The 16,352-nt window shown below is 52.4% G+C and overlaps 1 protein-coding gene across 3 annotated transcripts in view; it reads left to right on the top strand.

Moving 5' to 3' along the window:
* The window catches only part of LOC111939343 (opioid-binding protein/cell adhesion molecule homolog), a 337,984-nt gene that overhangs the window by 39,734 nt on the left and 281,898 nt on the right, over positions 1 to 16,352 (top strand). For all 3 annotated transcript variants that reach the window (XM_086860992.1, XM_023941499.2, XM_023941498.2), the window contains one exon: positions 4,563 to 4,754. In XM_086860992.1, the coding sequence (XP_086717118.1) occupies positions 4,694 to 4,754 (61 nt within the window). In that variant the 5' untranslated portion in view covers positions 4,563 to 4,693. The remainder of the gene's footprint in view (positions 1 to 4,562; positions 4,755 to 16,352) is intronic.

Here is a 16,352-nt window from a genome sequence, read left to right as displayed (position 1 = left end):
GCTGGGCTTGGGAAGGAGAGTGGAGGTGGCCAGGGCAAGGATGGTCCTCAGGACCTGGAGGAGCAGGGAGACAGCGCTCTGTGGCATGTGCTGATCTGTGGCAGAAGTGATCTGTGGCAGTGATCATCTGTGGCACATGGTGATCTGTGGCAGAAGTGATCTGTGGCAGTGGTGATCTGTGGCAGTGATGACTTGTGGCAATGATGATCTGTGGCAATGATGATCTGTGGCAGTGGTGATCTGTGGCACATGGTGATCTGTGGCACATGATGATCTGTGGCAGTGGTGATCTGTGGCAGTGGTGATCTGTGGCAGTGGTGATCTGTGGCACATGATAATCTGTGGCAGAGGTGATCTGTGGCAGTGGTGATCTGTGGCACATGGTGATCTGTGGCAGTGGTGATCTGTGGCAATGATGATCTGTGGCAATGATGATCTGTGGCACATGGTGATCTGTGGCAGAGGTGATCTGTGGCAGTGGTGATCTGTGGCAGTGGTGATCTGTGGCAGTGGTGATCTGTGGCACATGGTGATCTGTGGCAGAGGTGATCTGTGGCAGTGGTGATCTGTGGCACATGGTGATCTGTGGCAGTGGTGATCTGTGGCAATGATGATCTGTGGCACATGGTGATCTGTGGCAGTGATGATCTGTGGCACATGGTGATCTGTGGCACATGGTGATCTGTGGCAGTGGTGATCTGTGGCAGTGGTGATCTGTGGCAGTGGTGATCTGTGGCACATGGTGATCTGTGGCAGAGGTGATCTGTGGCACATGGTGATCTGTGGCAGAGGTGATCTGTGGCACATGGTGATCTGTGGCAATGATGATCTGTGGCACATGGTGATCTGTGGCAGTGGTGATCTGTGGCAGTGGTGATCTGTGGCAATGATGATCTGTGGCAGAGGTGATCTGTGGCACTGATGATCTCTGGCAGTGACGATCTGTGGCATGAGGTGATGCAGGGCTCTGTAGGGATCACCCCTGGCAGATGGGATCAGCCCAGTAGAGACTGCTCTGGTGTTGGAGCATCCGTGGTGGGAGCAGGGATGCTCCTCACCCTCCTCTCCTGCGCTGCTCTGCCCCCTCTCCCCGGCTGTGCAAGCAGAGGGCGAGGAAACCTCTGAAAATGTGTTATTTCCCCCAGAGACTACTCTGGTCCCAGATGTGAATATGCATTGAGACAGCTGGGGAAAAAAACCTCTGGAAATACACACAAAAATCATGTCTAAATGTGCCCAGCGGACCAGAATGTCTGCTCTCCGATCTGAGGCTGCCTGTCAAATTTAAATATGCATTTTAGATTCTCTGCTTGATATCAGAAAGCAAAGAACCCCAAATATCCCAGAAAAGCTCCACCAGCTAAATACATATTTATACACATTTTTATTATGTGTCTTGGAAATCAAACAAATGAAACAGGCCAGTGTCTGCTTGGTCCTGCAGAGCTGGTGAGCAGTGATGGATTTGTTTGGCTGATCAAAGCACATTTGTTCCCATTTTGCAGATGGGAAGGTAAAGGCAGCGAGGTACCAAAGGTCTGCTCCGAGGTCACCCTTAGAGCTGTGTTTGGCAATTCGGGTGCCAGCCTAATTGGGCAAAATATATGCAAAGAGAGCAGCTCAGTGTGTGCTGGATTTGGGTAATAATCACTGCCAGGTGGAAAAAAAAAAAAAAGGCAAATGGGAGAAGTGTGGTGGGAGAAAAAAATAAAAAGTAAGAATGTGTTGTTTTGAAACTTACCCAAATATAGCTTTTCAACTCCGGGTTTGAAAGCAGAGCAACATGTTTGTTCTGAGTCCATCAAACATTTCTGTTAATTAGAAATGATTTCTTTGTTCATTTCCTTTAGTTCCTCCAAGATAACTTTATTTCTTTTTGCCTTGGGCAGATTCAGAGCTTGCTGTGTGGATTTGCAGCCACAGGGTTCAGCTGAGCCCCAGAGCAGCTCAGTTTCCCCTGGGGACAGATGGCCCTGTCCTGGGCTGGCCAGGAAGGATGCAGCCACATGCCTGGCAGCCTTGGGAAATCCCAAATGTCTCTTTGCAGTTGTTTTCCCAAAATACTCATGAAGCAAAGGATAAATTTGCATGGTGTCATCTGTTGGGGTGTCATTTAGAGGGAAATTCAGGACAGAAATATCCCTGTCCTCATCCCAGGGTGAGGGAGATGAGGGAGACGCTCTGCTTGCTGGATTTTTCTCCATGTGATGATTTAGCTCTTTCAGAGGTCAAATAGCATAACTTTACTCTTATTAAAGGAATTAAATCCTTAGTCATGTTTTCTTTGGTGCTTTCCTGAGGATGCAGGAGATGGGATGCCTTCAGCAAACAATGTGGGAATATGGTTGAATTAAAAGCTTTTAAAAACTTATGGTTTATTCATGCAGAGTAGAAAATGGAGAAGGAATAATGGTTAAAAGCCAGAGAAAGTTTGTCCTGGCAGTGTGGGCTTGGCTCCCATCCCTCTCTGGGTCAGGATACCCCTTCCAGATATCCACAGTGGATATGGCTTTGTGCACCAAACTGTTCCTGCTCATCCTGGTGCTGCTGTGTGGAAATAATGCCAGATAAGAGGGGTGTGCATGGACAGGGATGTGGTGGTACCGAGTTTTAACAGGTGGGTGAGGGAAACAGGGGAAAAAGACCAGAGGGGAGGGAATGATCAGGGGTTTGTGGCTGGATTTGGATGCCAGCCCCAGCTCTGTGGCAGGCTGTGGGAATTGGTGTTTATGGATCCATCGTTCTTCCAGGATTCCAGCACCCCAGTGCAGAGTGTCTCTTAGCCAGGTGCTCCCTGAGACGATGGTTTAATGAAAAAAGGAGTCTTGAGGGAAAATAATCCAGGAAAAGGGGATGCAGGGATGGTGAGAACAAGCCCAGGTAGATGAGAACAGAGACTAAGGCTCTGTTCAGAAGGTGAAACCCTGGGATGTGGGATGTGGAGGAGTGTGTGGCCACTGGTGCCAGAAAGCTGTGATGAATTAGCTGGAAATCTGAAATATTGGGCTGAAAGCTCTCTTGGGCTGACCTGGAACTCAAAAAAGAGACCTTTAACCCTGAGTTAGTGGGGAAAGAGATTGTCTTGAGAAAAACTGCAGGTTTAAATTTGTCCCAAAGTATTAAAAAGAATGCTTACAGTCTGTTTTGAACAAAGCTGACATTACTGAGAAATAAGAAACATCTTTTTTTATAAAATGTCAAAAATAAGCACTATTTGTTTTGGAAACTAAGTTTTGTAAATTTTTTTATAATTTTTTTGGCAATGCAGCAAACTCCAGCCCTGACTGGTGAATGCCTTGGTCTGGAGGTGTCTGTGGGAGGGCAGCTGTGCTGGGGATGCTCAGGGCTCAGCAAAGGTGTGGGGATGTGCCAGGGTGGGGGTCTGGGGATAAGGAGGGAAACTGTGGCATCCTGGAAGGAAAAGAGAGCATGAGGAAAACTCCCTGATATGGGTTGGTATGGAGTGGGGTTCTGCAGGAGCAGGTACCCTGAGCTTAATGTCTTTTGGGGGCTCTGTGAACTGCTGAAGGGAAAAAAAAAACCCAAAAAAAACCATGTCTCCAGTTGGGATGCACAGGGAAGATTGCTGCTTGGTTTAGAGATTTTGTGTGAAAAACACCCACTCATGCTAAAAAGCTTGGACTGCTCCCTGGTTTGCCTCAGCAGTAGGAAAGAGCTGCTGCTGCTTTCCCAGCAAGGGGAGCAGAGGGCAGGGTGAGCCAAGGGGATGAAGCTCGGGGCTGCTCCACCAGCCAGCTCCAGTCTGGGGAAGAAAAAATACCCCTTTGCAGGCGGCTGGTGCATGAGGAGCTGGTGAGACCGTGCCCATGTCTGTGCAGGGCTGCTCCCTGCATCCCAGAGCTGCTCCCTGCATCCTAGTGCTGCTGCCTCCATCCCAGAGGTGCTCTCTGAATCCCAGGGCTTCTCTCTCCATCCCAGATCTGATCCCTGAATCCCAGGGCTTCTCTCTCCATCCCAGAGGTGCTCCCTGCATCCCAGATCTGATCCCTGAATCCCAGGGCTTCTCTCTCCATCCCAGAGGTGCTCCCTGCATCCCAGATCTGATCCCTGAATCCCAGGGCTTCTCTCTCCATCCCAGAGGTGCTCCCTGCATCCCAGATCTGATCCCTGAATCCCAGGGCTTCTCTCTCCATCCCAGAGGTGTTCCCTGCATCCCAGAGCTGATCCCTGAATCCCAGAGCTGCTGCCTCCATCCCAGAGCTGCTCCCTGCATCCCGGGGCTTCTCTCTCCATCCCAGAGCTGTTCCCTGCATCCCAGAGCTGCTCCCTGCATCCCGGGCTCCAGCTGGTGCCGGGAGGGATGCTCGGGGGGTCGATGGCTGCATTTAACTCCCTGCTTGCGGAGTGCAGCCCGCAGGAGAGCGGGTGTGCGTGTGTCAGTCAGCATCCTGAACCAATGGGTGCCCGGTAGGAGGTCTGCGCTCCCGGTGCACGCACCGAGCCTGCTGCTCCTTCTGCCAGTTGTGTGCGAGTGTGCGTGCGTGTGCAAGGGGAGAGCAGACACACTGACTGCCTGCTCCCGTCTCTCCCCCTCTCTCCAGCTCGCTAACTCCGTCTCCCTCCCTCTGCAAACATTGGATTTAAACCTGCTCAGAATTCAGCGCAGACGGAAAGCAGCGGCGGCAGCAGCAAGCAGCGAGCAAAGCGGCCGCTCGCCCACCGCAGCTCCAAGATGTACCATCCTGCCTGCTGGATCGTCTTCACGGCCACCACTGCCCTGCTCTTCATCCCAGGTAGCGCAGAAAGCTTTTTCTCCGGCGGATGGGAGGCAGGGGCTGGCGGGGTGGGAGAGCCGAGCGGGTGTGCGCGCAGGGCAGCGGGCTCCGCGCACATTGCGCACCAGAGCGCACATGCAGGCAGGCAGAGACTTCTTCTGCAGCGGGGGATCGCCCAGTGCTCCCAGCCAGGGGCTCCGGAGCCGTGCTGGACCCCCAGGTGGGCACCGAGCCGCCGGTACCTGAGCGGTGCCCGCACCTGCAGTGGGATCCCGCAGCATCCCCCGAGCTGGGGCAGGGTCTGTCCCCTCGGGCCACCTCTGCCTCCAAATGATGGGCTCATGCAGTTTTTCCCTTTCAGAGTTGGGCACCCGCTGTGCCCTCCCTCTTCTGAGAGCTGTCACGCTATTCCCCGTGCTCCCCTCATCCCTGCTTCCCCCATCCCTGCCAGGCAAACTCGGTGCCTTTTACAAAGTGGAAATGACCCCCCCGCCTCAATCCAGGCGCTCGGGGAGGCCGTGCCGGTGCCGCAAGCTCCGTGAAGCGAGCGGCTGGCTCCCGAAACGTGGCTCGGCCTCGTCCCCACGGCTTGCCAGGGGGAGATGCTGGGTTTGGATCCAGCGCTGGCTCCGTGCTGCTGCGAGCGGGGCAGCGAGCGCTGCATCCAGCGAGGGTGATGGGGGAGCACGGTGAGCGCCGGGGGAGGAAGTCACCGGCGTGTTTTTGACGATGATGTGCACTTTTAGCAGCTGGAGAGATTATCATCCCTGTGAGAGCTAGTGGGGAATGGTGTCGAGGCTCGGATCCGATCCTAACCCAGCCTGTGTTTTTCATGCCTGCCAGGGAGAATTGTGTTGGAGTCGGGAGGGCAGAGAGAGGCACGGCTGTGATTCCAGCAGCTGCCCGTGCCTCACTTACAGCTTTGCTGTGCAGGGTTGGTGTGTGTGGCAAGAGGGTGAGGCTGGCGGGGGAGAGGTTGCTCGTGTCACAGCTGGAGAAGAGCTCTGCCCACAGCAGTGCTGAACGCCAGGGTTCCTGGGTTAAAACTTGCTTGTGGAGGCTTGTGCCACGGGAGCAGCCACATCCTGGGGTCCTGTGGAGCTGTCCCAGTGCAAAGGGAGCAGATCAGTGGCTACAAGAGCCCCTGGAATGGGTTGGGTACCCCTCAGTGGGATGGCAGGGGGCTGGGATGTGCAGCAGCACTGGGGTCAGCGCTGTCCCCTGGGCTGAGCTCCGGCTGTTGGCGAGCAGTGGTGGAGAACCCTTGACAGCAGAGCCTCGAGCTCCTCAGCAGCACCAGAAACCAAAATGGTGCATCTGTGATTTAGCACGTGAGCACGAGGGAGCCGTGGCTGTGCCAGCTGCCTGACTTTGTGCGTGTAAAGGGGTTTTTTTGGACACAGACCCTCAGCAGGACGGGGTGGATGTGCCTGGCGTGGGGGCGAGCGTGCCTCAGCAAGGTTGAGCTGAGTGGAGCCTTGGCTCTTTCACCCTCTGGCTGGATGAGGTTCTGTGGGTTGGAATTGCAGAGAAAGGGATGGAAGCAGCTGTGCGGGCCAAAAGGGAGGACATGTGACACGTGATGGGCTGTCATCGACATGTCCTTAAGCTGCAGGAGCTGGCAGAAACCTGACAGGGCGCATTTGCTGTTTGCCAGTGGCCTGCTGCAGTTTCCTGGGGATGTGGCTGTTCTGGCCAAGGCCAAGCCAAGGCCTGGGCTGGCTCTGGCCTCAGTGTGTGCCAGAGAAGGAAAAGGCCCCTCCATTTAAGCCCCTGGACTTGGGAGAGGCTTCTTGATCCTCACTTACGCGGTTGTAGCTTTCCCTTCTTATTTCCATTAAGCAGCAATATCTGCTTTGGCTTTGGATGTCCCCTGAGCTAAACCAGCCCAGGACTTTGCCTGGCTGGGCTCAGCCCTTAATCCATCAAGCCAAACCCTTCTGCCTGCATTAGAGGAAGGGAAATACTCTGGGCTGCTCGGTGCTTTGCCTCCCTGCCCTGGATTTGAGCATCTCCAATCCTTTTTATTTGTGCCTGGCTTGCAGAGATTGGATGCTTTCCCTCCCCGCCCAACCTGTCCCAGCAGTGATTTCAGTCATGGTTTCACTGCTGTGGGCTGGAACACGACTCATGTTGGCAAAGTCATGGATGGCAGAGGGAAAGTGAATGGTCCCTGCTGTCCTTTGGAGCCTGCACCTTCCCAAAGTGGCTTTTTTTTTGGGCTGTTTATTATCTGCAGGCGTAATCCCAAGGGTTTTATGCAGGTGACGCTCCCCTGGGATATGCAGAGGCTGTTTCTGAAGTGCAAACTCTTTCCCTTTCCGTTTTTATCTGAATCCTGCGGGAGTTTCACACGGGGTGGTTAAAGTGAGAAGGGAACCTGCTTTTAGAAGGTGTAATTAGAGTGAAGGGAAACATCACAACCTGAAGGCTCCTGCAGAAAATAGCATCGCAAAGTTATTATTAGCTGTAATAGCTTATTTGCCAGTTTTTCCTCTTTCTCCTGCTCCCACCTCTGTCCTTCCCCCCTTCTCTTATTTTTGTTAGGAAAGATGCATTTTTCCCATTGGGCCTCGTGTCATCTCGTTACCAATTTACTCTCGTGGAATCTAAAGACACGAAAGGTTAATGCAATAATGAAACCCTGACCCCTCTGGTCATGGAGAGCGTCTTACTCTGCAGCTTTTTATTTCTCTGTGAGACAAGTTTCTATCTAAAATAATTTCGAAGGCTTAATGCTGTTGTCATCTGGAGCCTTGGGGGAGGCGGGACCCTGGACATGGGCTGCTCTCTGAGGTGGGAAGGATGCTGAGGGTTTTTAATGAGCCCAGCACTGCAGGATGGGGAGGTGAGTAGGTAATTTAATTGTCAAGCTGTTGGCAAATGCTTTGAACTGCTGGGCATTGTGGGTGCTGCTGTTTTGAGATGAGGGTGGGCTGTGATGGAGAATGAATTTGGGGCAGGGGGGAATCTATTTGTCGGAGCTGCAATTACAGGGTGACATCATGGCTCTACAGGTGGCAAAAATCAATGCTCATCAGCCTCTTTAGACATTTATATTGCTGCCTTTGCAGGCTGGGGGAAATTACTTGTCATGGCAGTGGTCAGAAAATCTGGCAGTGCAGGGGGAGATGGACAATCCTGTTTTTCACTGCTCCAGGGAACTGGGATCAGGTCTTTGGGTGTCCCCCAGTGCTCCACCATCACCCTTGCACCCAGGAGCTGCTTTCTGCATCCTCACAGAGATTCTATGCGAAATCATCCTTGCTAGGGCAGCCTGGCTTTGGTGGTGGTTGTAAAACTGATCTAAATTTACAAAAGAGACATTGCAGGCATTAAAAACACCTTCCCATCCCTTCCCAAAGGGTTCCCTGCTGCAGGAGCACGCTTTTCCCACTGCCTGTGACACGACAATCACCTCTCTCTGGTGGGGGATGCTGGGCTGGTGGAGGGCTGCTGATCCCTGCGACTAAGCCTGAGAATAAGTACCTGGAGCACATTAGTTCTGCTTTAGTGTCATTTCAATATGAGCAAGAGGGGCTTAAAGGGATTTTCTGTGCTCTCCCAAAGTCTGGGGATGGGTGTGGATGAGGCACTGCAACCATCAGTCTTGCAGGGATCAGGGGAGCTGGGGAAGATGTCCCAGCAGGACGGGGTGCGAGCCCAAGAGCACTGTCTGATCTTCCTCTGCCTCTTCCTGAGGCTTGACCTGTAGTTTCCCTGTCAGAGGGTGATTTCTCCATCTCCTGTCTCCCAGTACAGGGTGGAGGTTGGTGTTGGCCTCTTAGGGGATGTTTTAATTCTGCTGGGGAGGAGCAGCACTCTCTGTCATTTCCAAACGATGTGGGAAGGGAGCGTGACAGGAGAGGAGGCACACACAGCTCCTGCTCCCTGCAAATCCCTCCAGGGCAAGTTCCCAGAACAATTTGCCCTGGGGGCTGTGGGTTTCAGGGCCGGTGGCTCTGGCAGCTGCCTTTCAGGATGCCCCAAAGTGCTGAACCCTGCTTTGCGTTTTCCAGCAGCTTCTCTTTGACAGCATCTCCTTTGTGCATTCCGTGGCTGCAGACGGCCGGGTGGAGGAGCTTTTGCTGGTGCGAATCCCTGTGAAAAACTGAAAAGGGACTGATGTTTCAAAGGCACCGATGGGAGCTCTGTGCCTTAACTGGCGCCTTTGAAAATCTTCTCCAAAGGCTTGAATATTTGGTTATGGCGAATTTTGAGCTGCATAAACAGCTGTGTTCATATTTTACACTTGAATATGAAATTCGGAGTTTGTGCTCTGCTTGGTAAGAAACCAGAGTCACTGAGTGGGGCTGTTGGGGTGCTGCAATGATCCCAGGGGGTGAACAGGGTACCCAGGAGGATCATTCTGCTGCAGTCAGGTGGGGATAGAGGAAAACTTGTTGGTCTTTATCTGTAACCTCCTTCATGACCCTGGGGTCACCCTCAGCTTCTCAGCCCTGCCTTTTCCCTCCCCAGTTAGGCAAAGCTGGGCACTGATGCTGAACCCTTCTTACCTCTGAGCATCCCCTGAGATGCTCTCGGCTGCTGGCATGTGCAGGATGGGGAGTGATTTCAGCTGTCACACTCCTCCTTTTTGTTTAAACTTAAAAATAATAACAGCTTTGCTGCAAATCTCTTGCCTCCCAGTCATCTTTCCCTAATGAAGGCACGGTACTTATAATTACCAATGCGGCAACAGCACATAACAGAGGTGGCTTTGACACTTGCTGCTCCGTGGGTGGGTTTTTCCAGGGAGCTCCTCTTCGTTTCACGCTTAGAGGGAAGAAACTCTTTCCTGCCTGCTTCTCCAAAGCTCTGGGATTGTGTTTTCACCTTCTACAGGTGACCAGGCAAGGTGGCTTGTCCGCTGGGAGTGGCAGGGGTTGCATCACCTTTGTGAAGGGATGGACACACCAGCCCAGGTGCTGTGGGGTCTGGCTGAGGGGGAGCTGGGGGATTCTTCCTCTAGGCCCCATTTAGGTTCAGACAGTGTGGGGTGGCTGAGGGCAGTGGTTTGGGAAGCTCAGGTACTGCAGGGACCCGTCAGTGTCAAGAGCCACCCCTTGGGAGGAGCTGCTTTTGGGAAGTTGAACCTGTTGCCTGTGCGGCAGAGTCATGTGCGCCAGGGACACGTGTGAGATCAGGCAAGGAAGGGGGAAAAAGAGGAGATATTTTTAGGTTTACTTTTCTGTGAATTCAGCGCTAGTGAAAAGTGCTGGATTGACTGCTCTGGAGACTGAAGCAGGCTGCAAAGTGCAGGGAAGGGCTAGCCCAGGAAAGCTGTCCTGTCAGCTCTGTACTTGAGGATGGGATGCTGGGACTGGCCCTGATCAGCTCAGACTGCCTGGACAGCAAAGCCATGGGGAATGTCTGTGGTGTTGAGCAGAGCTTCTGTACTCTTGTGGGGTTTTCCAGGGGATATGGGATTCCCAGAGGGCAGCTGGGGTTACCTGTGCTCCACATGGCTTTGTCCTGAGTGATTCACCCCATGGGCTGCTCCTTCTGGCTCCTCAGCCACACGAGGACCAGCTGACCCAGCAGCAGGAGTGTTTGGGCTTCCTTCTGGTACTGCCTTTTCCACTAACCAACCTTCCCAGGCATGTGCATTCCCATGCTTCTTGCAGAGGACGGAAGAAGAGGTCTTCACATGGGGCTTTGGCCCTCAGAGCAGCTCCAGGCTCGTGAGACTGGGCTGAGCCAGGCTGTGCCCCACGTGTTTTCTGAGCAGTGTCCCTCTGCTGCCCTCCTGCAGCCCTTGGCCTCTTCTCTCCCAACTGTTTACTTCTGCCTTTTGTTTCCTGGACTTGTTGCTATGCATGCAGCATGTGGAAGGAGCTCCAGTGAATATAGGCCACACTTTGATTGTTCAGCAAGCTGGAAAATGATGATTATAATTTTTGACAGAAGGGAAGGAGGGGGAAGGAGATCTCTGGGCTTTAAAATCTGCTCTGTCATAAGCAGGATCTTGCAAGGGCCTTCTGATGACTTCTCCCGCCCCAAAGGAAATGGCGTTTGCATAGCAAGAGGGGTTAGAGGAAAAATTTCTCTCTCTACAAGGACAAAGTGGCAGTTCTTTCACCAAGCCTTCCACCTCGTGTGGCAGTCCTGTCACAGAGCATCAGCCAAACGCAGTTGGTGTTGGCCAGTAATTGACTGGGAAGCACCTGAGAGGAACCTGGATGCTGCTAAAAAAATCCTCCTTCCTGTCAGAGCAGCACACACGGGGTGCATCCCTCAGGATGCAGCGCCAGCTCTGGGGGACATGGGCATTGTCTGCAACTGTCTGGAAGCCCCAAAGACCCCATAGATTTAGACCCCATAGACTTCTCCCAAAGGGGTGGCTCCATTTGGGGCCACAGCAGCAGTGGACTTGTCTCATCACAGTCCAGGGTGGCAGCAGAGCTCACGGAGATGTTGGCTGCTCCCGCCGTGCCCCTTCCCGGCTCACAGCTCCGTTGGCATCGGCTGCGCAGTCCTCGAAGGATCTCCCCATTTATTTCTTTTATTTGATGGCATTGGCTAATTTCCACTTTAATTTTTTATTTTTCTTTTGGTTGTTTATTTTAATGCGATCGCTTCTAATGAGGCTAATGACATTTAGTCTCTGTGGCGGCGCATTTTAATTTGGTCACCGAAATGTCAGCGCACGGCAGCCTCCCCCTATCTCCCCGTGACAAAAGGCACCTGAGACAAAGGGGCTCTGTCCCCAGCTGTCCTTATCTCCTTCCTCCCAGGGACAGGCCAGGACTTTTGGCAAAGCCACCTCCTGCCATCCCCTCCTCTGCTGGCACCAGGGGAGCGGGTTTGGCCGCCAAGGGCTGTGAGAAGGAAAAGCGAGGGCTGCCGGAAACTCGGGATTTTCAGGCGAGCCAGCGCCACGTAATTAATCAGATGTCAGAAGCTCTCAGCAAAGTTAGCTTTGATCGGCAGGGAAATCTGTCAAATAGGTCGTTCTGCTGCCCCCGGTGCTTTTCTGTCTCGTTCTGCCCATAATTCTACCTTGGCACTTTTCCTTTCCCTGGCAGAGCTGGGAACTTCCTGCAGCAAGGTAGGACCTTCCTGCTTGGAAAGCTGGACCAGCTTCTCCTCACCTGCACCAGGGCTGGTGCCATGGTCATTGCAGGGCTGGAAATGGGAAAAGGGGAGAAGGCTGGGGTGGGAGTCATGGATATTTGGAGATGTTGAGGTGCTCAGATGGTGTGTGTGAGTTTGGAGAGGGCTCTCCCCTCCTTCCCCAAGCTGGGGGCTCAGGAGCAGCCTAAACCCTGGGGGAGGTGGCACTGGGGTCACAGGTGGCTGCAATGGAGAAGTGGAAACTTCTCTGCCTTGTGTTGTACTCAAATCTCTCAAGGTGCTGAACCTCAGAAGCCTGAGCCATTTTGCTTAAGAATAAGTCCTTTTTTCTGCAATCTGGGTCCAAATGCAGCTCAATTTGATCTGTTCTCCTTTGATCTGTTCCTCCCTCGCTATTCTATGTACCAGGAATGGATGAAGATTAAAGTTTGCAGTTTCTGAGCAAACTAGGTTACTCATCACTGCACGATACCCAATTACCTGCTGATACCTCAGGAGTGAGAAGGTATTGATCCTGCTTGGATTTGAACTTGTTGAACCAAAGACTCTGGATATTTCAAATCTGTTGCTGAGGACGTGCCGTTTCCTTCAGGAATCAAAGCGGGATGCAGGCTGTGTTTCTGTACCACATGGATTGTGGGAGGTGGGTCTCTCCTCTCTGCCACAAGGGAGATGACCAAAAAATGATAAATAATATTATCTGTATTCTCCATGGTACAGGAGGGATGTAGACATAATGACTTTTGTGATGTGCCTGGGAGCATCTCAATTTTACTGGTGAGAAGTCCTCAGAAGCTGAGTTTTACCCCACATGGGTGGGTTTTCTGTGCCTTCTCTGCTCTTTGTGACCACTGCAGGCTGCAGAAGTGCCTTTGATGTCACCCCCTCTGTCTGCCTTTCTCCTGTCTCCTGTTCCCAACCAGAAATAGCCCATCAATTCAAAATAAACTCAAAAATTCTTCCAAAATTACCTGGTGAGACAAGGCCGGGGGGCCTGGATCAAAACGTTTATTACTGAAACTCGGTGATACCTGTGATACAGTGGTTGTTTCCAGAAGATCTTAAAATACTTCACGGAGAAGAGAAATTTCATTGTACCTGTTTTTGTAGACAGGGGAGCCAAGGAATAAAGAGGGAAAATGACTTGCCCAAGGCATGTGCAGAGACACGTGTTAAGAGACGTGTCCTTGCTGTAGCTCCAAATCTGAAGTGCGTTTTTCCTTGTGAAACAGTGGAGTTCAGCTTCCTGCTTTGAGAAACACAGGGGAAGGAGTGCAGGATCAATACATTGGGTGCTAAAATCTCTGTACTGGGCTGGCAGGGAGCTGGAGCATCACCAGCTTGGATGGCCCAGTTTGTGTCCTGGCAGGAGAGTCTGTGCCACACTTCAGGCAGATGTCTGGAAGTAGGAAAATGTGAATTCATGATCAGCCTGACTTTGTGAGTTGAGGGGCACCCTCTGCTCCTCTCCAGGTTGGCAGGAGGGCAGCACGTGATTGATCCCTCTGCCCTTTCACGTTGCATCTTTGCTTGTCTTTCCCCTGTGGTTTGAGAGTGGTGATCCCGGCGCTGAAAGAAGGAGATGAACAGAGGAGAAATTCTCAAGCACGCTCTTCACTCAGCCCTTGGTCTCCAGATGGAAATGCTCTTTGGAGTTTCACGGAGAGCACACATTTGTCCTGTCAATGCCTGCCCTGCCTCGGCTGCGTGCGCTGCAGCATCCGCCGGCCGCTCCGAGGCCGGGAGCCGCTGCCTTTTCCAGCCTCTCCGTATCCTCGGGACACTTTATCTTTATAAAGTCGCAATAAGTGGACAGTATAATATATTTCACTTTTAATAAGGTGTTGCCAGTTGCACACACTCCGCAGAGCAATTAGTGTCAAAGGCAGCTAAGCAATGGCGGGACGCCGTAATTCCGCTGTTTACCGGGCTGCAGGATTTATGGGCAGTGCTGGAGGAGCCGCGGTCACAGCTTGGCTGGAGGCACAGGAGGTGCCATGCACGGGCTTGGAAACCACGCTCTGAGCGTTCCCTGAGTCGTGGAACTCTTGGGAGAGAGGCAGGAATGAGCCACTGCTTTGTTTTGGTGGCCTCCCAGTTCTGGGATTCTGAAAGGAGATGCTGAACCTGCTCAGATGTGCCAGCCGGACGGGCAATTGCTCAGAATTCAGATTGAGAGGACCCCCTTGCTCTTTGTGTGTTGGCCTGGGAGGCAGAGCTTTGCTGTGTGAGGTTTTTCTCATCGAGGAAGGGAATCACAGAATCACAGAACGGATTGGAATTAAAAGGGAATTAAAAAACATCTCATCCCACATCCTCACCATGGGCAGGGATATCTTTCACTCAGCCAGGTTGGCTGGCTTTGAACATCTCCAGGGATGGGGAAAAGAATGGAGAAGTCTCCAGTGTCTGGATTAAAGGGAGTCCCTGGACTTGGCTGGCACATTGTGCTGATGGTCTCTCCAGCCAGGTGGAGACAGGACAAGAGAGGGGAATTTTCAGGTCTGGGGGAGGCTTTTTTGTATCCTTGCAGCCCATGAGGTGTCTGGAAGTATCCAGAGATGGTGGGGGACCCTACTCAGTGGTTCTGCTTCCCATAAGAGTAACCCCATTTTCTCTCCTGGGCATCTAGGACTTCTTACTTCAGCTTTTTAAAATTTTTTTTTAGCATCAGGGCATGTTGGGCAAAGAGCTTAAGTGAGCTCAGCTCAGGAAAGTGCTTATCCCTGCTTCCTTCCCATGAACTGAACATTCCTGCTTTTGTCTGGGGACTCTCTGATCATCACAGGCTGTACTGTGCAGTTTTTATAGTCAGTCCATGTGCTGATCTCGCTGCTGAGGCTGTCAGGCATCTCCACCATCCTGCCAGAGCCCTCCTACCCAGATCTGACCAGGCTCATGCTGCCACTTGTGTTTCCAGAGGCTTGACCCACAGTCCTTGGCTTTGTGGGAGGACAGAAAGTGGTGTCCCACCAAGGGTGGTGTGGAGGGAGGTGCTGCTGTGCCTAACAGCTGGATCAGATGCTGCAGAGTGAATCCAGCCAGGATCTGCTGCGGGGAAGCAAACTCAGTTTGTGTCAGATGTGTCTGATCTGATTCCGAGGGTCGGGAATCAGCCCGCTGGGGAATGCTCGCGCACGCAGCCGCTCCCAAGCGAGGCGGCGTGCCAGGGATGCAGCGCTGGGTTCTGCACCCCTCATCTCCAGGTGCCATCAGCTGAACCTGCACCTCTCCTGGCATTTACCACCCCAGCCCCTGGGGATGCCTTCACTCGTGGGGGGATCAGCCCCAGAATTTTGTTTCTAGAGCGAGCACAGGTGATATTGCTGAGCCCATGCCCCTGCCTGCTCCCCCTTCCCCACCCCTTGATTCTCAGTTCAATAAAGTCCCAGTTTCTTGGGTTTGTTCTCCGAATTGAAAGCCTTCCATTTTCACACCTCTGTAATTGGTGCTATCTGTTGAGAGAAACTCTGCAACTCCAGCCAGCCAGGGTCAGGAGGAGCTGAATTGAATTAAAAGGAGCAGAAATTGGTTTGAGGTGGGCAGAGGGCCGCAGGGAGAACTATGCAATTTCTCTCCTCGGGGCTCCTGATGAGAAGAGCAAGCAGCAGCTTCCCATCTCTGCCCATGGGAGGCTGACACTGGCCCACCCACACCTTAATCTGCACACCGAGGTGGGCACCTCTCAATTGAAAACAAGGAAATGAAACCCAGCATCTCCTCCTTTTATCTGGCCAGCAGGCCAGGGCTCCGCTCCTCTGGCTCCTTGGCCAGGATGCTGACAACTGTCACTGAAATGACCTTGCCGTGATTAAATACAGCAAGAAGTGGTGTTCTTAATAAAAAACTAAAGCTGTGATACAAGCTGATGGCTGGGAGATTTGAAGTGCTGTGTGTTAATCCTACCTGTATATCAACCCCAGGCTGAAAACTCCTCATGCTGTTAGACTGAGTTAAGGGTGAACATCCCAGCCTTTGGATCGTGGTCCCCCAGCTCAGCCTCTGCTGGCTTAGGCTGGTGTAAAAGCACTGCAGCTTCAGCCAAAGCCAGTGGATTTATAGCCCCGTGGTAAAGCTATGGATGGAGAGTGTGCTGGGAAGTGCCAGGTGTGGAGTTGTCTTAGAGGAATAGATGTGATGCTTACAGCTCTTAAGGAGCTGCTTGGAAATTTTCCCACATTTTTTTTCCCCATGAAAAATGTTTTTTTTTTGTTATCTTCACTCACAGTGTAGGAGAGCTCTTTGCTTGGCTCTGGGAAGCTTGTTTATCTAGAGGATGCTGTTTCTAGGAGCAGGAGGAGACCCATCTGAGGAAGGGAATGCTGCGACCTCTGATCCCTGTGCTGCCTTTATCCCTCAGCCCACACAGAGTTCTTCCCCAGGGCAGGCTGGGCTGGCTTTCTCTTTTGTAGCTCTTCTAGTGGGTGTATAATTAGTTTTTATAAGGGATTTGGCCCCAGGTCTTCCCCAGCCCAGCAAAATGTCCTTGGCTCTTCAGAACCAGAGCTGCTCTCGCTTTGGTGCTGGCTTGGTGAGCAC

This window comes from Cyanistes caeruleus, chromosome 23 (assembly GCF_971803275.1).
Source record: "Cyanistes caeruleus chromosome 23, bCyaCae1.hap1.1, whole genome shotgun sequence".
In the NCBI taxonomy this organism is placed as follows: Eukaryota; Metazoa; Chordata; class Aves; order Passeriformes; family Paridae; genus Cyanistes; species Cyanistes caeruleus.
Note: the sequence above shows the minus strand (reverse complement) of the source record. Positions and strands in the feature narration are given on the sequence as shown.